Source organism: Oncorhynchus kisutch, linkage group LG23 (genome assembly GCF_002021735.2).
Source record: "Oncorhynchus kisutch isolate 150728-3 linkage group LG23, Okis_V2, whole genome shotgun sequence".
In the NCBI taxonomy this organism is placed as follows: Eukaryota; Metazoa; Chordata; class Actinopteri; order Salmoniformes; family Salmonidae; genus Oncorhynchus; species Oncorhynchus kisutch.
In genome coordinates this window covers 9,482,803-9,507,505 of record NC_034196.2, presented here as the reverse complement: position 1 = coordinate 9,507,505, position 24,703 = coordinate 9,482,803, and the positions used below count along the sequence as shown (strand labels likewise).

Here is a 24,703-nt window from a genome sequence, read left to right as displayed (position 1 = left end):
AAAATCCTATTTTGCCTAACATTAACCTTAACCCCAGACCCCAAACCCTAAAACTAAACCTACCCCTAACCCTAAAATAGCCTTTTTCCTTGTGTTGACTGGTGAAATGTCCCCACTTGTCCAAAGTTTTCTTGTTTGACTATCATTGTGAGGACTTCTGGTACAACAGAGAAACAAAGACACACATATAAACTTTCATGCTTTGATTGACAGTCTAATTAACAGTGTAACAGAGCCAGCCCTGCTGCTGACAGGATCAGAAGGCTGTGTGTGTTTGAGGGGAGCAGGGAATGCCAGTAGTGTATTATGCGTCTGAGAGAAGCAGGGGAATGAGTCGGGCTATCTGAGGCCAGATAAAAAGGACAGAGAAAAGAAGGGAATTGCTTTGGGTCACATGGGGAATAAACAAATGTGTGTGTCAAAGAAGTGGCATTGACCCTGGCTAGTGGCGTGAAGTAAGACGCCAGTGTGTGTGTGTAATTCAATAGGTGATGACCCGATAGTATGTACATTCCCCTTTGTACTATATTAATTTAACAATATGTTTTTTATTGCCTTCGATTGAATTAGAACATAATCATGATGTAAATAAGTTTGGAGACTGAACTGTTTTTAAGATAAACTTTTGTGATTGACCAAATACTTATTTTCCACCATAATTTGCAAATTAAATTCATTAAAAATTCATTTTTTTTCTCTCATTTTGTCTGTCATAGTTGAAGTGTACCTATGATGAAAATTACAGGACTCTCTCATCTTTTTAAGTGGGAGAACTTGCACAATTGGTGGCTGACTAAATACAAAAAAAATACACCCAAAAATTTGTGTGTGTTTTTTTGTGGAATTTTTACCCCTTTTTCTCCCCAATTTCATGGTGTCCAATTGTTGTAGTAGCTACTATCTTGTCTCATCGCTACAACTCCCGTACTGGCTCGGGAGAGACAAAGGTTGAAAGTCATGCGTCCTCCGATACACAACCCAACCTAGCCAACCTGCTTCTTAACACAGCGCGCATCCAATCCGGAAGCTAGCCGCACCAATGTGTCGGAGGAAACACCGTGCACCTGGCAACCTTGGCTAGCGCACACTGCGCCCGGCCCGCCACAGGAGTCGCTGGTGTCTCTACACACTTGTTGGATGCATTTGCAGCTTGTTTTGGTTGTGTTTTGGATTATTAGATGCAAAGATTGATAGAATGATGGCACCAACAGCACAAACCATCATTCTGTTACCAATCTTTGTATCTGCATAGAGTTATGTAATTGATCTCACCTGTGGTAAGTTGCAGCTGCGTACAAGAAGAAAAAAAATATCCATTCAACCAGTTTGGTCCGACGCAAATGATATACTGCTTTCTCGGGAACAGGCCCAAATCCCCATAATTTGCGTGAAGAAAAGAGAGAAAAAGGGGGTGGAAGTCAGGCTGCCTTCTGAGAATTAATAGGCGAGCGAGTAAACCTCCACTGCCATCCGTTCTATTGGCCAAAGTGCAATCATTGGAAAATAAAATCAATGACCTACGATCAAGATTATCCTACCAATGGGACATTAAAAACTGTAATATCTTATGTCTCACCGAGTCGTGGCTGAACGACGACACAGATAATATCGAGCTGGCGGGATTTTCCATGCACCGGCAAAACAAAGACGCTACGTCTGGTAAGATGAGGGGTGGGGGTGTGTGTATATTTGTCAATAAGAACTGGTGTGTGATGTCTAATATCAAAGAGTACCTTATAATAAAAGGTAGACCACACTATCTACGAAAAGAGATCCTCATCTATATTATTCGTAGCTATCTATTTATCTAATCGAATCAAATGTTATTTGTCACATACACATGAATAGCAGATGTTAATATGAGTGTGGCGAAATGCTTGTGCTTCTAGTTCCGACAATGCAGTAAACCAACGAGTAATCTAACCTAACAATTCCACAACTACTACCTTATACACACGAGTGTAAAGGGATAAAGAATATGTACATAAAGATATATGAATGAGTGATGGTACAGAACGGCATAGGCAAGATGCAGTAGATGGTATCGAGTACAGTATATACATATACATATGAGATGAGTAATGTAGGGTATGTAAACATAAAAGTGGCATAGTTTAAAGTGGCTAGTGATACATGTATTACATAAAGATGGCAAGATGCAGTAGATGATATAGAGTACAGTATATACATATACATATGAGATGAGTAATGTAGGGTATGTAAACATTATATTAAGTGGCATTGCTTAACTTCTTGGATATAGGGGGCGCTCTTTTAATTTATGGATAAAAAAACGTGCCCGTTTTAAGCACAATATTTTGTCACGAAAAGATGCTCGACTATGCATATAATTAGCAGCTTTGGAAAGAAAACACTCTAAGGTTTCCAAAACTGCAAAGATATTATCTGTGAGTGCCACAGAACTCATGCTACAGGCGAAACCAAGATGAAACTTCAACCAGGAAATATGCAGAATTTTTGAAGCTCTGTTTTCCATTGTCTCCTTATATGGCTGTGAATGCGCCGGGAATGAGCCTGCCCTTTCTATCGTTTCTCCAAGGTGTCTGCAGCATTGTGACGTATTTGTAGGCATATCATTGGAAGATTGGCCATAAGAGACTACATTTACCAGGGGTCCGCCCGGAGTCCTTTGTCTAAATTGGTGCGTAATCTACAAGCTGCACGCAGTCATCCAGTGATTGAGAGGAGAGAGGAGGCTTTCAACGAACGATATATCATGAAGAGATATGTGAAAAACACCTTGAGGATTGATTCTAAACAACGTTTACCATGTTTCAGTCGATATTATGGAGTTCATTTGGAAAAAAGTTCGGCGTTTTGAAGACTGAATTTTCTTTTTTTTTGGTAGCCAAACGTGACGCACCAAACGGAGCAATTTCTCCTAAAAAAATAATCTTTCAGGAAAAACTGAGCATTTGCTATCTAACTGAGAGTCTCCTCATTGAAAACATCTGAAGTTATTCAAAGGTAATGATTTTATTTGAATGATTTTCTGGTTTTTGTGAAAATGTTGCCTGCTAATGCTAACGCTAAATGCTACGCTAGCTGCGCTAGCTGTTACACAAATGCTTGTTTTGCTATGGTTGAGAAGCATATTTTGAAAATCTAAGATGACAGTGTTGTTAACAAAAGGCCAAGCTTGAGAGCTAGCATATTCATTTCATTTCATTTGCGATTTTCATGAATAGTTAACGTTGTGTTATGCTAATGAGCTGCGGGGATAATTACACTCCTGGATACAGGTTTTTTTCGTAGCTAAACGTGACGCACCAAACGGAGCGATTTCTCCTAAACAAATAATCTTTCAGGAAAAACTGAGCATTTGCTATCTAACTGAGAGTCTCCTCATTGAAAACATCTGAAGTTCTTCAAAGGTAATGATTTTATTTGAATGATTTTCTGGTTTTTGTGAAAATGTTGCCTGCTAATGCTAACGCTAAATGCTACGTTAGCTGCGCTAGCTGTTACACAAATGCTTGTTTTGCTATGGTTGAGAAGCATATTTTGAAAATCTGAGATGACAGTGTTGTTAACAAAAGGCTAAGCTTGAGAGCTAGCATATTCATTTCATTTCATTTGCGATTTTCATGAATAGTTAACGTTGCGTTATGGTAATGAGCTTGAGGCTGTATTCACGATCCCGGGATGGCTCGACGCAAGAAGTTAAAGTGGCTAGTGATACATTTCTCCCATAAATTTCCATTATTAAAGTGGCTGGAGTTGAGTCAGTGTGTTGGCAGCAGCCACTCAATGTTAGTGGTGGCTGTTTAACAGTCTGATGGCCTTGAGATAGAAGCTGTTTTTCAGTCTCTCGGTCCCTGCTTTGATGCACCTCTGTACTGACCTTGCCTTCTGGATGATAGCGGGGCGAATAGGCAGTGGCTCGGGTGGTTGTTGTCCTTGATGATCTTTATGGCCTTCCTGTGACATCGGGTGGTGTAGGTGTCCTGGAGGGCAGGTAGTTTGCCCCCGGTGATGCGTTGTGCAGACCTCACTACCCTCTGGAGAGCCTTACGGTTGTGGGTGGAGCAGTTGCCGTACCAGGCGGTGATCAGCCCGACAGGATGCTCTCGATTGTGCATCTGTAGAAGTTTGTGAGTGCTTTTGGTGACAAGCCAAATTTCTTCAGCCTCCTGAGGTTGAATAGGCACTGCTGCGCCTTCTTCACAATGCTGTCTGTGTGGGTGGACCAATTCACTTTGTCCGTGATGTGTACGCCGAGGAACTTAAAACTTACTACCCTCTCCACTACTGTCCCGTCGATGTGGATAGGGGGGTGCTCCCTCTGCTGTTTCCTGAAGTCCTCCTTTGTTTTGTTGACGTGGTGTGTGAGGTTATTTTCCAGACACCACACTCCGGGCCCTCACCTCCTCCGTGTAGGCCGTCTCGTCGTTGTTGGTAATCAAGCCTACCCATGGTCTTGAGCTTGATGACGAGTTTGGAGGGTACTATGGTGTTAAATGCTGAACTGTAGTCGATGAACAGCATTCACACCACAAACAGATGCTGGCACTAAAACCGCACTCAACCAACTGTATAAGGCCATAAGCAAACAACAAAATGCTCATCCAGAAGCGGCGCTCCTAGTGGCCGGGGACTTTAATGCAGGCAAACTTCCATCTGTTTTACCTCATTTCTACCAGCATGTCACATGTGCAGACCACCTTTACTCCACACACAGAGATGCATACAAAGCTCTGTTTTGCAAGCACAGACTGGAATATGTTCAAGAGATTCATCCAATGGCATTGAGGAGTATACCACCTCAGTCATCGGCTTCATCAATAAGTGCATCAACGACGTCGTCCCCACAGTGACCGTACGTACGTACGTACGTACATATCCCAGCGGGACACTAATCTCGACGCTTATAAGAAATCCCGCTATGCCCTCAGAAGAACAATCAAACTAGCAAAGCGTCAACACAGGATTAAGATTGAATCCTACTACACCTGGTCGGATGCTGATCGGATGTGGCAGGGCTGGAAAACTTTTACGGACTACAAAGGGAAACCCAGATGCGAGCTGCCCAGTGACGCGAGCCTACCAGACATGTTAAATGCCTTTTATGCTCTCTTTGAGGCAAGCAACACTGAAGCATACATGAGAGCACCAGCTGTGTGATAATGCTCACGGTAGCCGATGTGAGCAAGACTTAAAAGGCCAACATTCACAAAGCCTTTGGGGCCGACGTATTACCAGGACGTGTACTCAAAGCATGGGCGGACCAAGTGTCTTCACTGACATTTTCAACCTCCCCCTGACCGAGCTTGTAATACCTACATGTTTCAAACAGACCACCATAGTCCTTGAGCCCAAGGAAGTGAAGGTAACCTGCCTAAATGATTACCGCCCCGTAGCACTCATGTCGGTAGCCATGAAGTGCTTTTAAAGACTGATCATGGCTCGCATCAACAGCATCCTCCCGGATACCCTAGACCACTCCAATTTGCATACCGCCCCAACATATCCACAGATGACGCAATCTCAATCGCACTCCACACTGCCCTTTCCCACCTGGACAAAAGGAACACCTATGTGAGAATGCTGTTTAGTGACTACAGCTCAGCGTTCAACACCACGGTGCCCACAAAGCTCATCACGAAGCTAAGGACCCTGGGACTAAATACCTCCCTATGCAACTGGACCCTGGACTTCCTGACGGACCGCCACCAGGTGGTAAGGGTAAGCAACAACACGTCTGCCATGCTGATCCTCAATACTGGGGCCCCTCATGGGTGTGTATTTAGTCCCCTCCTGTACTCCCTGCTCACCCATGACTGCGTGGCCAAACACACCTCCAAAACTATTATTATTACTATTATGACACAACATTGGTAGGCCTGATCACTGACAACAATGAGACAGCCTATAGGGAGGAGGTCAGAGACCTGGCAGTGTGGTGACAGGACAACAACCTCTCCCTCAATGTGAGCAAGACAAAGGAGTTGATTGTGGACTACAGGAAAAGGCGGGCCAAACAGGCCCACATTAACATCGACGGGCTGTAGTGGAGCGGGTCGAGAGTTAAGTTCATTGGTGTCCACATCATCAACAAACTATCATGGCCCAAACACACGCAGACAGTCATGAAGAGGGCATGACAACACCTTTTCCCCCTCAGGAGACTGAAATGATTTGGCATGGGTCCTCAGATCCTGAAAAAGTCCTACAGCTGCACCATCGAGAGCATCCTGACCGGTTGCATCACCAACTGGTATGGCAACTGCTTGGCATCTGACTGTAAGGAGTTACAGAGGGTAGTGCGTACAGCCCAGTACATCACTGGGGCCAAGCTTCCTGCCACCCAGGACCTATATACTAGGCGGTGTCAGAGGAAAACTAAAAAAACTTCATAGACGGTTTTCTCTGCTACCGCACAGTAAGCGGTACCGGAGTGCCAAGTCTAAGACCAAAAGGCTCCTTAACAGCTTCTACCCCCAAGCCATAAGACTGCTGAACAATTAATCAAAATGCCACCGGACTATTTACATTGACCCCCCCCCCCCCCTTCCAATTGTTTGGTACACTGCTGCTATTCGCTGTTTATTATCTATGCATAGTCACTTCACCCCTACCTACAAATTACCTCAACTAACCTGTACCCCCTGCACACTGACTCGGTACTGGTACCCCCTGTATATAGCCTCGTTATTGTTATTTTATTGTGTTACATTTAATTATTTTTTACTTTAGTTTATTTGGTAAATATTTTCTTAACTCTTTCTTGAACTGCACTGTTGGTTAAGGGCTTGTGCGTAAGCATTTCACAGTAAGGTCTACACACGTTTTATTTGATTTGACCAATATATTTGACCGCATTGGTAACTGCTCCGAGTGTGATCTCCCTAGAGCCCGACCGATTAATCGGCATGTTTTCACAACAATCGGTAATCTGCATTTTTGGACGCCGTTTACATTGCAATCCACGAGGAGACTACGTGACAGGCTGACCACCTGTTATGCGAGTGCAGCAAGGAGCCAAGGTAAGTTGCTAGCTAGCATTAAACTTATCTTATAAAAAACTATCAATCTTAACACAATCACTAGTTAACTACTCCTGGTTGATGATATTACTAGTTTAACTAGCTTGTCCTGCGTTGCATATAATCAATGTGGTGCCTGTTAATTTAACATTGAATCACAGCCTACTTCGGCAAACGGGTTTAACAAAAGTGCATTTGCGATAAAAGCACAATCGTTGCACCAATGTACCTAACCATAAACATCAATGCCTTTCTTAAAATCAATACACAAGTATATTTTGTTAAACCTGCATATTTAGTTAAAAGAAATTCATGTTAGCAGGCAATTTTAACTCGGGAAATTGTGTCACTTCTCTTGCGTTCAGTGCAAGCAGAGTCAGGGTATATGCAGCAGTTTGGGCCGCCTGGCTCGTACAGAACTGTGTGAAGACCATTTCTTCCTAACAAAGACCGTAATTAATTTGCCAGAATTTTACATAATTCTGACATAACATTGAAGGTTGTGCAATGTAACAGCAATGTTTAGATTTAGGGTTGCCACCCGTTCGATAAAATACGGAACGGTTCCGTATTTCACTGAAAGAATAAACGTTTTGTTTTCAAAATGATAGTTTCCGGATTTGACCATATGAACGACCTAAGGCTCTTATTTCTGTGTGTTTATTATATTATAATTAAGTCTATGATTTGATATTTGATAGAGCAGTCTGACTGAGCGGTGGTAGGCAGCAGCAGGCTCGTAAGCATTTATTCAAACAGCACTTTCCTGCGTTTGCCAGCAGCTCTTCGCAATGCTTGAAGCACAGCGCTGTTAATAACTTCAAGCCTATCAACTCCCGAGATTATGCTGGCAATACGATAGTGCCTGTAAGAACATCCAATAGTCAAAAGTATATGAAATACAAATGGTATAGAGAGAAATATTCCTATAATTCCTATTATAACTACAACTTAAAACTTCTTAACTGGGAATGTTGAAGACTCATGTTAAAAGGAACCACCAGCTTTCATATGTTCTCATGTTCTGAGCAAGGAACTTAAACGTTAGCTTTTTTACATGGCACATATTACACTTTTACAACACTGTGTTTTTGCATTGTTTAAACCAAATTGAACATGTTTCATTATTTATTTGAGACTAAATTGATTTTATTGATGTATTACATTAAGTTAACATAAAAAAGTGTTCATTCAGTATTGCTGTAATTATTATTGCAAATATATATACACATAAAAATTGGCCGATTAATCGGTATCGGCTTTTTTTGGTCCTCCAATAATCGGTTATCGGTGTTGAAAAATCAGAAATCGGTCGACCTCTAGTTCTCCCTTCAAACTACAGGTTGCACACACATGTAAGTTTGACTAACATTGTGAGGACTTCTGGTACTCACAGAGAAACAATGACACACACATATAAACTTTCACACTTTGATTGACAGTCTAATTACCAGTGTATCAGAGCCAGCCCTGAAGCTAACAGGATCAGAAGGCTGTGTGTGTCTGTGTTTGTATGGGGGTGGGGGGCAGGCAACACCAATAGTATATTTACTCGTCTGAGAGAAGCTGTCCCTGCATCACACTGTTAACATCCTACGATGACAGTGAGTGAGGGAGACATGGCGCAAAACACCCGTTAGATCAACCCGACATCTGCATTTGAATTATCCCTCCAACTCTCCTCTCTCTCTCGCTCTGTCCTCAGTGTTTCCCCTATATTCATTTAGCAGCGCCAGACCACCACTAATAATCATCAAAAGTAAACAGGTTTTCAGTGAAAACTAAAACCACTGAAACCAGATGTAAAGTATGTAGAAAAAACGTGGAGCAATATATGTTTTTAAATAAGATCATCAATGAGAACTAACAATCACAAAAATAAACTAGACAGTCAGGGAGATTCAAAAAATGTAAAAATGTCACGGCCTGGTGACCCCCATTGATGTTGTTATAATGTTTGAGTCACTCAGATACCAAAAGAACATGGCATAGGCCATGGCAAAATGTCTGGAACGGCAGAAAATTTGCTTTAAAACAAACAAAAATATTCTCTCAGCCCCATCAAATAATGTACAGAATTTCAGGAAACTAGCTTAAGAACTGAAACAATTTATATCTGCCCCATGGCAAAAGGTGTAGAATTGTAGGACTTTTGCTTCAAAATGGCAACATGTTGTCTCTACTGGGACTTTTAACATTTGGATAGAAGACAATGCCATTGGGGGGGGGGGGGGGGGGTGAGTGAGTGAGTGAGTGAGTGAGTGAGTGAGTGAGTGAGTGAGTGAGTGAGTGAGTGAGTGAGTGAGTGAGTGAGTGAGTGAGTGAGTGAGTGAGTGAGTGAGTGAGTGAGTGAGCGAGCCAGCCAGCCAGCCAGCCAGCCAGCCAGCACAGTGATCATGTCTTGCTCACTATCTAGGTTTCCATTCAGTTGGTGACATATTTTCATGCAAACATTGTGAAATCTGCATGAAAACAATATGAGCATTTTCCAACCATAGATGTGTTTTCATCAAATTGACTTGTTGCAGATAAAAGGCTGTGCGTGATGACGTTGTGTACAGAAAAAAAAACACTTTAGCGGTAAATTCCCATGTACCGAATAAAAAGGACAAGTTAAATGGGTTTCCATCGCATTTTGAACTCTTCTGATGGTTTTGTCACTGAAAATGTTCCGTTTTATGGTGAATGTGCCCGCTCTAGCCAACATCTCGCAGATACAGTACGGGTATAGCCTAAATGATGAGATTAATATGTACAATCAGGCCTGTCGTAACATTTTTTATCCGACATGTACTTTACTTACATAAAAAGGTTGGATGGAAACCTGGTTAATGTCTGCCAATTACAGTTCAATTTACCACCACAAGAAGCTTCAATGAGATTATGAGGTGAGAAGAAAAACCCCCACACAGAATCACCCCGCATTTCTCTCACTCTCGTCCTTCTCTCTCCACCCATCGCTTTCTCTACCTTTATCTCTATCTCTCCTGAGATGTCCCATATTGCTCCTGGCCTTTTCAGTCACTGTGACATTTGCTCTCCTACTGCCTGCCTCTGTAAGACCATGTAATGAACGCCACTGGCTGTTGCACACACACACCACACATACACACATTCACACGCACACACTCCTGCACGCACACACAAACACAACACATTCTCTCCTTTTCTCTGCAATGTCTGGTTATTATAGCTCTTTGTTCTCCCACCATGCAGTGCTGTAGTATTAAATATTTAATGTTATATCCACACACCAGTCTAATACAGATGCATGTTACCCTGTACTGATGCAGTGTGTGTGTATGTCACTAGCATGTTTCTCTGAATTATTTAACATCATGTCATGCCAAATGGTGTCTGACCACGTGCTGGGAGCTAATAGAGTCACACATTTTGTGTTTGTGTGTGTGTCTATACCGCAACCCAATGTCAAATCTTTCTCTCTCTCACAAACCCACACACACTTGGTAGAGTGGAGTATTTTCCCAGCAGCAACTAAGGTTATGAACAGGTACGATGAAAAACAACCTCTCCATCTTCTCAATGCTCCACACTGCTCATCTGACTGCTGCTTGCTGACACTGGGCCCACTTATTCACATGCACACACACTTCCTGTCATAGCTGGGGTGAGCAATGGTACATCACAACTTTGTATCTACGCTCTGTTGACATGAAAGGCAGAGGGGAGGAGCAGCAGTGAGGCGGAGAGGAGAGACGGCAAGAGAGAAAAAGATGAGAATATCATCTCATGGATAGATTACGTTACATAACAGACATATCTCACTTCCTGACAGTATCGCCTTTAAGAATCCACATAGTTGATTGGCATTAAATATGAGAGAGAGAGAGAGAGAGAGAGAGAGACCCTTTTTGGTTCCAGGTAGAACCCCTTTTGGTTCCAGGTAGAACCCCTTTTGGTTCCAGGTAGAACCCCTTTTGGTTCCAGGTAGAACCCATTTTGGTTCCAGGTAGAACATTCTGTGGAAAGGATTTCACATGGAACCCAAATGATTCTTCTACCTGGAACCAAAATGGGCTCTTCAAAGGGTTCTCCTATGGGGACAGCTGAAGAACCATTTTAGGTTCTACAGTAGATAGCAGAGAGTCAGCAACACACTCGCCTCGCAACATTGGCATGAGATCTGGAACATTTTCAAGTTGCTGTAGCTAAAGGATTACTCTGTCATAAGTTTGTGCCCGATAAAGTTATTGTGTTGCAATATTACACACAGGGACTTACACAGCACTCCTTGTTAACAGGGAGAGGTGGTGAGGGAGGGGTAAGTCAAAGTATGGTTATAAGAGGCTTAGCTGTATTGTAAGTTAATACATTATCCCAGAAGCATTGTTAGTCACAAGCATTTTTAGTCACAGGGGAACAAGAAAACACAGAAACTTCTCAGTCACAACCACTGGAGAGGGGGGGGGGGGGGGGGGCACTGCAAAAGCTAAATCTGTCAATCAAGCACTACTGAAACTATTTATGCGGAGTCTCTCTTCTCTGTCACACACAAACGCTCAGATGACACACACACACACTATCATAACTGAGACTGTCAACAGCGAACACACATTATTTATATTTAATGCATGGGTGAGAGTAGATAGGATCTATGTGGGCCTAGTCTTTTAAAATGTATTACATTTTATTGTGGCATAAACACAACCAGTCATGATGTCATCTGATTGTCAGACAATCACTTCAAAGGGCTCCTTTACTAGGCTACCCGCGCACGTTCATCCATCCACTCTCAACATTTCCAGCATCCAAACAGTTGTGAATGGAAAGGCACATCTGTTACACAAAATACCAAAAACCGTAATGACATTTGGCAATTGTCATTGCGACAGAATTTATGCGTCCACTGCTGTCCGCGCCCGTCTCGGTTTCGGCCACTCATCTCTGCCTTGCCGAAATGTCAGTGTTCTCCTCGAACCACATCGCATTTGATAGCGTAGGCTATAGTCCATTCGCAAATTGTTCATGGCTCTAACATGCGGTAATGATAAAAAAGTGTCGTAGTAGACTATCAGTTTTCTTTAGATTTTTGTTTGTTTTTGTGACAGGCTCACGTTTTACCGGTACGACATACTCGCACTATGTATTTTGTCGGGACGCCTTAACTGACCCTACCGCCTTGCTTACACCCGTAATTAATTAATGCAAAACTGAATGTACACAAACAGAGACACACAGGCACACAATATCTGTCTTCTGAAGCTAGGGTAAACATTAGTAGTAAAAGGAAGAGTATTTACAGTACTCAATAAACCTGGTCCTGGAGAGATACAGGATGTATAGGCTTTTGTTTCAGCCCAGTACTAACACACCTGATTCAACTAATGATCAATAAACACTTGATCAACCCTACTCTAGTCCTAGGTCCTGGCGTGTGGGGTGTTTTAGTCAGTAACACTACTAATAGGGCTCCCGAGTGGCGCAGCCGTCTAAGGCACTGCATCTCAGTACTAGAGGCATCACAACAACTAGAGGCATCACAACAGGCCCTGGTTTGATTCCAGGCTGTATTGTAACCGTGATTGTGAGTCCCACAGGCCAGCGCACAATTGGCCCAGCATCGTCCAAGTTTGACCATCATTGTAAATAAGAATTTGTTCTTAACTGACTTGCCTAATTAAATAAAGGTTAAAAAATATGAATAACAATAATAAACCCATGCAAGGTAAGGGTAGACACACATATAGGACACATAGATAGAGCATAAACAGTCATTAATCTGTTTACACCATCACATTACACACCTGGTCTTACACACAGTACTATATCTCCAGAGAGAGCAGCATTAAGTACATTATAGGTTATCTCTCTCGCTCTGTTTGTGTGTGTGTGTGTGTGTGTGTCATATTACCACTCCAGCAGATTACAGGCCCTATCAGTTACCTGTACACAATGGGAAAGAGTAGAGGTATTTTCCCACAGGTCCTATCTGAGTGTGGTGAGTGTGTGAGAGAGAGGGTGTGTGTGATCTTGGCTAGTAGCCTATGTGAATCTGACATATCTCTCCATGGACACTCAACTTCTGGCAGAACACAAAGACAATAGCAACACAATCCCCATGCCATCATCCAATTTTTAAGTGTACATTGCAAGGCAACTTGTAGCCTCAGCGTCCAGAAAGAAGCCCTATGTACAAGTCCCAATTACCTTCTTCCGAGGCTGCCATTTCATCATATTTGGAAACCACAAAAGCCCAGCATCAAAGTGTCACTCAGCCTGTGGAGGGGGCCTGAAAGTCAGTCATCATACCGCCCACCGAGCCTCAGGACTGCCTTCTAACCCCTCTCTGTCCTGCGGAGGACTGGGCTGACACCGGGGTTGTGACGGCCACCTGGGGGTCTCCGTTAAAGCCCAAGTCAAAACGTACATCCAGGTCAGTCTACAGGGTGGCAGAGAGAAAGCGCGTGCTTCGGCTGATACAGCGTCTAGTCTTCTTTAGACTCACTTTCGGGAGTTTAGGTTAAGAATTCAATTCAGGCTGATAGAAGTTTGATGTCTCGTTCTTATTTTTATGAATACATTTCCAATTATGATGTGTGACAGCCTTGCAGTCTTACATCCATCCAAACAGTTTCTATAACTTAATAATAGGTTAGCTATTGTGGATTTGTGGTCCGTTATTTTAACGCTGGGTAGTCTGTGAGTGGATGGGCGTAGTATGTAGGTACCACAACCCTGTAATAATGGCATACGTTTCGCAGTCAAGTGTCACATCTCCCTAGCTACAAAACTTGCGATGCAGAATTCCAACAGGAAGTAATTCCCCCAAAATAACTCCAGAAAACAGCGTGAGATAGCCTACATAGAACAACGGAGAGAGGGCAAAATATGAGAGAGAGCCCGTCACTACAAGAGAGACTGTCCACTGTTTTAAAAAATCCTTGAACTATATTTCCGGATATCGGTTGCTGGAATAACGTGGCTGGTGAGGCTATGTGCTGGAGACTGGAGCAGCGTAGGGGAACGAATTCCCTCCCAGGCGCGTGCGCTCCACTCCCGCTGTGTGTGTGCGTATGGAAAGACTGCGAGTGTGTGAAAGAGAGGTAGCTAGAGCTCGCACTCCACAGGGTCATAGAGCCGTCACCACTTATCAATGTTACGTTACAGATGCTCCAGCCTAGTCTCATAGACGAGACGTAACATAGAACACGTAAATATGTCACACTCAAATTAGTATGATATGTTATGTTTGGTAGGGTTATTAAGACAGAAGGTTACCTAAGAGTGGTTGGTCAATGTGGATGGGTCGGCATATATCGTGAATGTTTATCAACCCAAAGGTTGCGTGTTTGAATCTCATCACAGACGACTTCAGCTAATTAGCAACTTTGCAACTATTTACTAGTTTTTAGCTACTTTTCAACTATACTGCACAAAAATATACACGCAACATGTAAAGTGTTGCTCCCATGTTTCATAAGCTGAAATAAAAGATCCCAGAAATGTTCCATACACACAAAAAGTTTATTTTGATTAAATTTTGCACACAAATTTGTTTCCATTACATTTAGTGAGCATTTCTCATTTGCCAAGATAATCCATCCACCTGACAGGTGTGGCATATCAAGAAGCTGATTAACCTCTTGAGACTAAGGGGCAGTATTTTGATGTTTGGATGAAAAACGTACCCAAATGAAACAGTCTATTTCTCAGGCCCAGGTTTTTGGATATAAAAATAATCTTTTATCGAACAAAACAAACATGTATTGTGTAACTGGGAGTCTCATGAGTGCAAACATCCGAAGATCATCAAAGGTAAGCGATTCATTTTATTGCTTTTCTGACTTTCGTGACCAATCTACTTTCCAGCTGGCTGTTTGTAATGTTTTGTCTGCTGAGAGAGCTGTCCTAACATAAACGCTTGATTTGCTTTCACTGAAAAGCTCTTTTGAAATCTGACATGCCAGGTGGATTAACAACAAACTAAGCTGTGTTTTGGTATATTGCACTTGTGATTTCATGAAAATGAAATAATTTTATTAATTTAATTTGAATTTGGCGCTCTAGCAATTCAGCGGATGTTGACGAAAATGATCCCGCTAAAGGGATCGGTGCGCCAAGAAGTTTTAAACAGAATGATCATTACACAGGTGTACCTTGTGCTGGGGACAATAAAAGGCCAATAAAATGTGCAGTTTTGTCACACAACACAATGCCACAGATGTCTCAAGTTTTGAGGGAGCATGCAATTGGCATGCTGACTGCAGGAATGTCCACCAGAGCTGTTGCCAGAGACCCACCTGGACATCTGATGAAATTAAGCTCTTTTGTTGGGAAACTAAAATGTATGCACTCACTACTGTAAGTCACTCTGGATAAGAGCGTCTGCTAAATGACTCAAATGCAAATGTAAAATTAAAAACAAATTCATATTGGATGGGCCTGGCTCTCCAGTGGGTGGGCCTGGCTCCCAAGTGGGTGGGCCGATGGCCTCCAAGACCCACCCATGACTGCGCTCCTGGCCTGTCATGTGAAATCCATAGATTAGGGCCTATTGAATTTATTTCAATTGACTGATTTTGTTATGTGAACTGTAACTCAGTAACATTGTTGAAATTGTTGCGTTTATATTTTTGTTCAGTATAATTGGAGATTCTTGGATTTACATACAGAATAATAGAAAAAGCTCTGAGACCAGGTTGGATGCTTAGGTGCCAGTTCTTTTCTTCCTAATGATCTCTCTCTGGCATACAATTTATGATGTGAGACAGTTTCCAAATTGTAGGCTTTGCACTGCTTTTTAAAAACGGTTCTGTTTCTGCCCCCACTTCCTTGAGGTAAAGAATACGTTGCTGTCAGTTGCACCGACATATTATTGCCTGCATGCACATGCACACATTTCTGTGAAAGACAAATCTGTTGTGGTGAGCTACTGAGTCAATTTCCAAAAGGCAAGTTGTTTAAAACATTTTTGTTGTGCTATTCTTAGGTTTATCTGTTAAGACAGTTTATTCATAAAGCACTCACACCTGTGTCTGGTGCACATTGTCCCAGACTTCATTGTAGTTGCTCACTGTATCTAGCTAATGTGGACAAGCTATCTAGCTAGTGTTGATTAGCTAGCTAGCCATTTGATGTCTGACATTTTTTGGCCTGATAAGCAAACAACGCTAAAGACCTAACTAGCTAGTCAAACTTTGAGGGAACGAGTTGTTCGGCAAAGTTGGAACCAGCGTTGCCTAACAGTTACATTTGAGTCAGGTTTAATTTTCACCTCTCAAAGAGCATGTTTACATACACACTAATAATTGAATATTCAAATGACTATGGCAGTAGGTCAAGTATGGCATTAGTCATGTAAAAACCTTACTCGAATGTTAATCTTACACCTTACTCTGTTAATCGGCGTACAGTCATAATCGAAGTAAGCATAGCTCAGAAAACCAAGGGTTTTAATCGGACTATCTTTTAAATTATTAGACCATGTATACACCTTAATCAGATTTTTTCTAGTGTCTAATCTGCGCATGTGTCAAATGGGATTGTTTCGTCACACTAAACGTGCCACTCCAGCACGAAGTTATCGCGTGCGTTGATGTTCTTTGGATATGGTGGCGAGTGGCAAAAGTCAACACTTTTGGAGCGAAAACAAAATTCTGTTCATGTTAAATATCATAAAGGAAATGGACATGATTTAGTTTTTAGACGGGCATAAACACAGGAACGGCGACATGTTCAATAAAGTCTCGGCTAAAATGAGAGAGGGCGGCTTCGTCAGGACAGTTGAACAAATTAGCTTTCGTTGGAAGCATTAAAACAGGGTTTCTTCAAAGCTAAGAAGCAAAACAACAGCAGTGAATCCAATCCAGTGAAATGTTCGCTGAGATGTTGGGGCATCGACCACTGTCAACAACAGAGAAGGGTTAGACATTGGCTTTGAGGATCAAACCATTGACGTCCTTTATTTAAAGGAAAATAACAAGGTGATCTGTTATAAGGCCTATTTCTGTTTTCTCTGTTGATCAAAAGTGTTGGAAAAACGTGTCAATAATCAACTGACTGGCTTTCTTTATGTCTATAGTATTCTCTCTGGTATTCTCTCTGGTTTCCGCTCAGGTTATGGATGTGTCGCTGCAACCTTAAAGGTCCTCAATGATGTCACCATTTCCCTTGATTCTAAGCAATTTTGTGCTGCTATTTTTATTGACTTGGCCCAAGCTTTTGATACGGTAAGACCATTCCATTCTTGTGGGCCGACTAAGGATTATTGGCGTCTCTGAGGGTATTTGGCTTTGTTTGCCAACTACCTCTCTCAAAGAGTGCAGTGTATAATGTCAGAATTTCTGCTGTCTCAGCCACTGCCTGTCACCAAGGGTGTACCCCAAGGCTCGATCCTAAGCCCCACTCTCTTCTCAATTTACATCAACAACATAGCGCAGGCAGTAGGAAGCTCTCTCATCCATTTATATGCAGATGATACAGTCTTATACTCAGCTGGCCCCTCCCTGGATTTTGTGGTAAAACGCTTTACAACAAAGCTTTCTTAGTGTAACAAGCTTTCTCTGCCCTGTGGTTTGGTAAGAAGAATACCCCTCTCCCCACAGGTGTGATTACTACCGCTGAGGGTTTAGAGCTTGAGGTAGTCACCTCATACGAGTACTTGGGAGTATGGCTAGACGGTACATTGTCCTTCTCTCAGCACATATCAAAGCTGGCTAAAGTTAAATCTAGACTTGGTTTCCTCTATCGTAATCGCTCCTCTTTCACCCCAGCTGCCAAACTAACCCTGATTCAGATGACCATCCTACCCATGCTAGATTACAGAGATGTAATTTATAGATTGGCAGGTAAGGGTGCTCTCGAGCGGCTAGATGTTCTTTACCATTCGGCCATCAGATGTGCCACCAATGCTCCTTATATGACACATATGAGCACTCTATACTCTTCTGTAAACTGGTCATTTCTGTATACCTGTCGCAAGACCCATTGGTTGATGCTTATTTATAAAACCCTCTTAGGCCTCACTCCCCCCTATCTGAGATATATACTGCAGCCCTCATCCTCCACATACAACACCCGTTCTGCCAGTCACATTCTGTTAAAGTTCCCCAAAGCACACACATCCTTAGGTCACTCGCCTTTTCAGTTTGCTGCAGCTATCGACTGGAACAAGCTGCAACAAACACTCAAACTGGACAGTTTTATCTAAATTTCTTCATTCAAAGACTCATTCATGGACACTCTTACTGACAGTTGTGGATGCTTTGCATGATTTATTGTTGTCTCTACCTTCTTGCCCTTTGTGCTGTTGTCTGTGGCCAATAATGTTTGTACCATGTTTTGTGCTGCTACCATGTTGTGCTGCTGCCATGTTGCGCTGCTACCATGTTGTTGTCATGTGTTGCTGCCATGCTATGATGTTGTTTTAGGTCTCTCTTTATGTAGTGTTGTCTCTCTTGTCTTGATGTGATTTGATTCGTGTGTTTTGTCCTGTATTTTTATTTAATTTATTTCTAATCACGGCCCCCGTCCCCGCAGTAGGCCTTTTGCCTTTTGGTAGGCTGTCATTGCAAATAATAATTTGTTCTTAACTGACTTGCCAAGTTAAATAAAGGTTAAATTAAATTAAAATAAATGAGGAAGGATGAGACACCATCAATACCCTCAGGTATGTTGGCTTGCAAATGATAGGCTAAGTTAGCTAGCTAATGTAGTTTCTGATGTAGCTAGCTTGTTTAACATTAAGTATTAAAACACAGCCAATGCCAGCTAGCTTCATTAGGCTAACCAGGTTGATAGAAACTCACTTTAGCTACCTGTTGGCTAGGGAAAGTAACGTTAAAGCCATCTAGCTAACTATCCGTGATGGATTGCCAACACATACTATGGAGGTGGCCATAGTATATGGTGGCAAGCCATGTTACAGTGCTAGTAGCTACATTTAGAAAGGTAGCTATCAAACTAACATACCAATCAAGCCAGCTAGCAGCAAGTTAGCTAAGTTAGCACTATGTTTTTTGTTTTGCACAGGCTTGTGGCTAGTCAGGTAGGAGCTGGCTTACCTAGCTAACTTGCTGATGACGAAAACATTTTCTGCAATGGTGGCAATAGTTTGCTTGCTATCTGCAGTTATGCAGCCTAGTTAGCTAGTTAACTTAGTTTCCATCTTGGTGTTGTTCTTTCTGAGAAACAGGTGATTCCGATTAATCTGTGATTGATCAAGGACGAGAGTCAGAGAGGCCTGCCAAAACAACATCACAGCCAGATACATATGGTATATGTGTTTCAGCAAATAATTTTATTATAGGTTATAATAATATAAGATCTTTTAAAAACTAATATGGTCTATTTCTCTGCAGTGTCAGGTGTGACGTCAAAGAGAAGAAGAGGTAACTCGGCAACGGCTAACTGGTCTTCTCAACACCAGACCATTTTGGAGGGAATGGCAGCAGAAAAAGACATGGCTGGAGGCGCAGATAGTGCAGAGCCAGGGGGGGGAGGAGTGGCTCATCTCTTTGATTGTGGAGTCCAATGCACATACCACAGAGCATGTGGTGCCTCTGCTGCTTGAAGGCTTCCGAAGCATCCAGCCACCACCACCGCCCCAGCCAATGTTTGTCCCATCTCCCTATCAAGCACAATTTAATTTAACACACCTCCCCAAAACTACCAAATGCATGCCAATCCTGCCTCAAGCACAACTGTCTTTGACCAACCAGCTGATGAAGAAGAAACAAAATACTTCCAAGACTTAGTTCCAACACGTAGTTCCTAACATGTTGTTGCTCAGTTCAGTTTAGGGGCTAATAGTTGGCTCTGAAGTTCACGAGCAAGTCCCTAAAAGTTTATTTCTGTTGAACTGGTCTGATGGAAATGTTTATCTTTGTGTTTTTCAAATAACCAATTTCTGTGTTCATGCAAGTGGCTGATTGAATGTGCCTGTCAGGAGTCCTCACTATTAGTATCTGCAATTTGGCAGTACACCCAGAACCTTGTTTTGAGAACGAAATATATCTCAGTTTCAAGGTCTCAGCTTATAGGGAGTAAGCCTTGTGAGGTATTTGTCTGTAGGCATTTATAAGAGAAGTGTCTACGTGGTCTGCAGTCACTGGTAGAGAATAGCATAAAGTGCACTAGGTGCTATTCTATATGTATAGTGAAGCTACATATGGTGCATAGGAAGTAGCGACAAAGAATCGTTGAAGATGCATATTGAGTAATAAGGGTGATTATTGAGTGTGTTTGGGAATAGTACTAAGTGAATGAGGATGTGAACGTTGTGTGATTATGAGATGTGACAGATTAAACTGATTGAAATTTGGATAATAAGCTGATTGAGACTTGTATAATAAGAAATTGTAATTTGATAATAAGCTGATTGAAATTTGGATAATAAACTGATTGAAATGTAGCTATTAAATAGAGAGTGAATAAGAGCGGTCATGGGACTAGCTCCAGTGAGAAAGATGTTTGAATGGATACCCCAACCAGTTCTGTGTGGGCTGAGTATTTCTATCTATAACGTTATCTAGGGGTTCTGTCCACCACTGCCCATCGTAGTCTGGGACTACTAACAATAGCATGAGTGTTATTGAGCAGCCACACTTTTGGCTTTCTCTCAACCAGCTTGGAATGCATTTCAATTAACAGGTATGCCTTGTTAAAAGTGCATTTCTGGACTTTATTTTCTTCTTAATGGTTTGAGACAATCAGTTGTGTTGTGACAAGGTAGGGGTGGTATACAGAAGATAGCCCTAGAAAATAGTAAAAATAAGTAAGTAAACAGGTAGGCAGCGCAGAAGTACAGTGTGTGTGTGTGTGTGTGTGTGTCTGTAAATTTAGCCTTTCTGGATACAATTAACGTGAGGAGGCATGATGACCATGGAATGCTAGGTAAGCAGGTAGACCACTGTGTGGGTGTGTGTGTTTACCAACCTTTGGGAGTAGGTGAGCCTTCTCAAACTGAGTCGATTGTCTCACTACATTTGCATCATGTGCACTCCCAGGCAGTTTGCGTCTGATGTTCCAAATGCTGTGTCAGATTACACATGTACAGATATATTAGACATTCAAAGTACTTAATTCACATGAATTGAAACAGGGGTAAACCTTACCAATAGGTATCATCAACAATCCCTTGAAGAACATAGGAAGGCCAGCCTTTGCTGCGCCCGGGGCGGAGGCTTCTCTCCATCATGCCACATAGCTTCTGAAAGGATCTTCAGGGCATGCGAAAGTTCTCTCCATTCTACATCAGTATATTCTATGAGGACCACTCTCTCACGCCAATCCTTTACTGCGAACTCGCATCCAACACCCATGAGTGGTCTGGGGTGGCAAGAATGGTACCTCTCCAACCATGATAACAAAGGAAGATTTCTCTGCTGTATGAGGGAATGACGGCGTCTTCTGCTTTTCGCCAACGTTGAGAATAATAACGTTTGATTTAGCTCGTTTTGTAATAGTTGTAAGAAAACCGCGAAAAACAATTACTAACAAGTAGCTATACTTCAGGCTATTCCATTAAAACAACTAGAGACAATGCACACATTGTAACAAAAATGTTCAATCTTAATTGCCGCATTTCAAACTGTCCTTTTGTGAGGGGCAGCCGGGAACCAGTTCTGTGGGGTCAATAAACCAGAATTGGAGGATCCTTAATAATCGTTTAAATCTCCAGTTTGGAGACATTTTGGGTGCCAAGTAAATTACAACGGTGATGGACAGAGAGTTGTGGATAAAACGTTAACAGATTGTCACCACGCTCAACAAGAATAGCCTATGCATCTGCCAACACCTCAGACATGTTGACAGATTTAGGCCGACATCACCCCAGTATACCGGAGCAAGACGGAAACGCAAAGAAACAACAATCCCAACATCTTCTCCCCTCTGCATTGAAGCAGCCCTTGGCATCTGATCTGACTGGGCCAAAAAATTCTAAGAGCGATAGGTAGGCTATGTTTTCATGTTTTACCCTCTTTGGTTTAAAGCAGCGGATGTGCGCCTATTCTCGGTGGTTGAGAATAAGGGTTTCAGCTCGAGCCACTTTACGACCTTCCTTCTTGCACCCATTTCTGCAAACAGGTAGTACCCACTCTATATCAGGAAACCAAAGCTTAAGTTTTCAATGAATTGTCCAATGCGCTTACAGTGCGCTTACAGTGACAGCCAATCACATTAACCCGGAGTGGGAGATGTACCATGTTAGAGACACGCCCCCTTTAAGAGAATCACAAATGCGCATCTGCCACTGAAGGAGGCAGTGTCATTGAGCGTTCGTAAGCCACGTGGGAATTTACCACATACCACTGGGGGAAAAAATCCACTTGAATAGTGGTAATTAATAGTGTGAAACACATCTATCATCCTAAGCACACACTTCTCCCACATGGTGACCTCTGACATTACCTACTAAGTAAATGGCCCCTATAACAGCATTCTAGGCAGTTAAATGCAACAACAAAACACAAAAGGAAGTCTATAGTATTAATGTGGTTTTTGCACTCTATACATTTTTTTTTGCAAGCATTGTAGTAGTACTTTAAGTTTACAGTTGACACAGTTTTGTTGGCCATTAGCCAATTTGCGTTTCTCAATGTGTTCAAATCACATGAATGCATCCAACTGATATTTAAGACTTCACAACTGGTAAAAGCCCACCTCCCACATGGTTACAAACGCAGCATCGGTAGTGGACACTTGAGAGGCCCAACATAACAATCCGGTAACAACAGACAATGCAAGCACCATGGTGAATGCTGAACATGGTGAATGACATTTCATTTTCCCATTGTGCCAAAACCGAACTGACCACAAAACGTACCTAACCATGGGTTTGGTGAACCGTTACAATATCTACTGTACTTCCATCTGTTGGAGTTCTGTTTCTCTACTGAAAGAATTTAAAATGTTGCTTGAAGACGATTACTGCAGTGCCATTGGTTACATTGTTCATTTGAAATACTTTTTACATTTTAAAGTTAAGTATCTGTTTTAACTTTACAAGATAGATCATTAAAGCTTTCAATGTCAAATGTTTCCGGGGCAAAAAATGATTTCAAATAAAGATCACGGCATAAGTAACAAAACTGATTTTTTGTTGTTGTTGAAATCGACAGACCAGTAAACAAACATGTCACACTTTCAAGAAGGGCATTCTTGAAAGTATAAAGGTAGTTGTAAAGGTAGCAAACGGGAAATCTGGGATGAATACCTCAGTTCTTGAAGAATATAACAAATGCCTCATGAGCTTAGTCCAACGGTTTACCCCACCAGACCCCAAAATATAAGCTTGTTTTATTCCATTATTTGTAAACAATGTAATTGTAAAGAAACACTGTATATCTTCTAAACATGGTTAAAACTACCATTTCGATAGCATGGATGGTCAGTCCTTGCATCCATAGCCCTGTCATTAAAGGGGTTACATTCCTCCAGCCCCATCAGCTCTTAACCCCAAAAAGTATTGGTTTTGAGAATTCCAGATGGCCCCTTTTAATTGAACAGGAAACAGCGTGTGTGTGTGTAGAACTAAGAGAACATAATTTGTATAAGCCTATTGCTTCCCCCTACCCAGTCAACTCTATCAGGGGGGAAGAAACTAGGGGTTGGTTAGGCCAAATGTCCTCGAATTCTCCTTGGTTTACTATTCTTGTGAGGACTTCTGGTCACAAATATAGTAAAACAAAAAATCCACCCACAAACAGGCTACATACCCAACGCCCAACAATTGTGAATCATCAGTTTAACCTTATCTGTCCTGCAAGGTCATTAGATTTGACTTTTCAACCCCCTCAGGGTCCATTTGGTAGAGCCCAGAGGGGGTTGAGGTGGTTTTGGTATTGGATCAGAACAATCCGTCTTCATAATGGGGGAGGAGGGGGAGCCATTCAAGAGGGCCAGGGGGAAAGACAAGCAGCTGTTATTCTTAGAAACACACAGATGACTTGTTGTGTCTCTTGTCGTATAGTGTGTGTGTATGTGCACGCGTTGCCGTGTGTGTGTGTGTGTGATCTGCGGATAGTGGCTCTGTTTCTGAGATAGGTGACACACATTCACAAACAGCTTTCATTATACCCTACGGGCTCCTAGCACCATGTCAACCATTACACACTCACACGCAACACACATCCTCTCTCACATACAGTGCCTTGCGAAAGTATTCGGCCCCCTTGAACTTTGCGACCTTTTGCCACATTTCAGGCTTCAAACATAAAGATATAAAACTGTATTTTTTTGTGAAGAATCAACAACAAGTGGGACACAATCATGAAGTGGAACGACATTTATTGGATATTTCAAACTTTTTTAACAAATGAAAAACTGAAAATTTGGGCGTGCAAAATTATTCAGCCCCCTTAAGTTAATACTTTGTAGCGCCACTTTTTGCTGCGAATACAGCTGTAAGTCGCTTGGGGTATGTCTCTATCAGTTTTGCACATCGAGAGACTGACATTTTTTCCCATTCCTCCTTGCAAAACAGCTCGAGCTCAGTGAGGTTGGATGGAGAGCATTTGTGAACAGCAGTTTTCAGTTCTTTCCACAGATTCTCGATTGGATTCAGGTCTGCACTTTGACTTGGCCATTCTAACACCTGGATATGTTTATTTTTGAACCATTCCATTGTAGATTTTGCTTTATGTTTTGGATCATTGTCTTGTTGGAAGACAAATCTCCGTCCCAGTCTCAGGTCTTTTGCAGACTCCATCAGGTTTTCTTCCAGAATGGTCCCG

General features: G+C 42.1%; 1 protein-coding gene and 1 long non-coding RNA gene across 3 annotated transcripts in view; one reads left to right on the top strand and one right to left on the bottom strand.

Moving 5' to 3' along the window:
* The window catches only part of LOC109868481 (tetratricopeptide repeat protein 28), a 101,100-nt gene that overhangs the window by 60,436 nt on the left and 15,961 nt on the right, over positions 1–24,703 (bottom strand). Inside the window, exon 1 of one of the 2 annotated variants that reach the window (XM_031802767.1) lies at positions 13,176–14,067. The exons of the other annotated variant lie outside the window; for it this stretch is intronic. Within the exon in view, the coding sequence (XP_031658627.1) occupies positions 13,176–13,202 (27 nt within the window). The 5' untranslated portion in view covers positions 13,203–14,067. Of the gene's footprint in view, positions 1–13,175; positions 14,068–24,703 lie in introns of those variants that run through there. 2 annotated transcript variants of the gene reach the window in all.
* Positions 14,675–23,059, top strand: LOC109868482 (uncharacterized). The gene is made up of 3 exons (XR_002251913.2): positions 14,675–14,783; positions 19,162–19,242; positions 19,328–23,059. It is a non-coding gene; the product is annotated as an uncharacterized LOC109868482 (long non-coding RNA).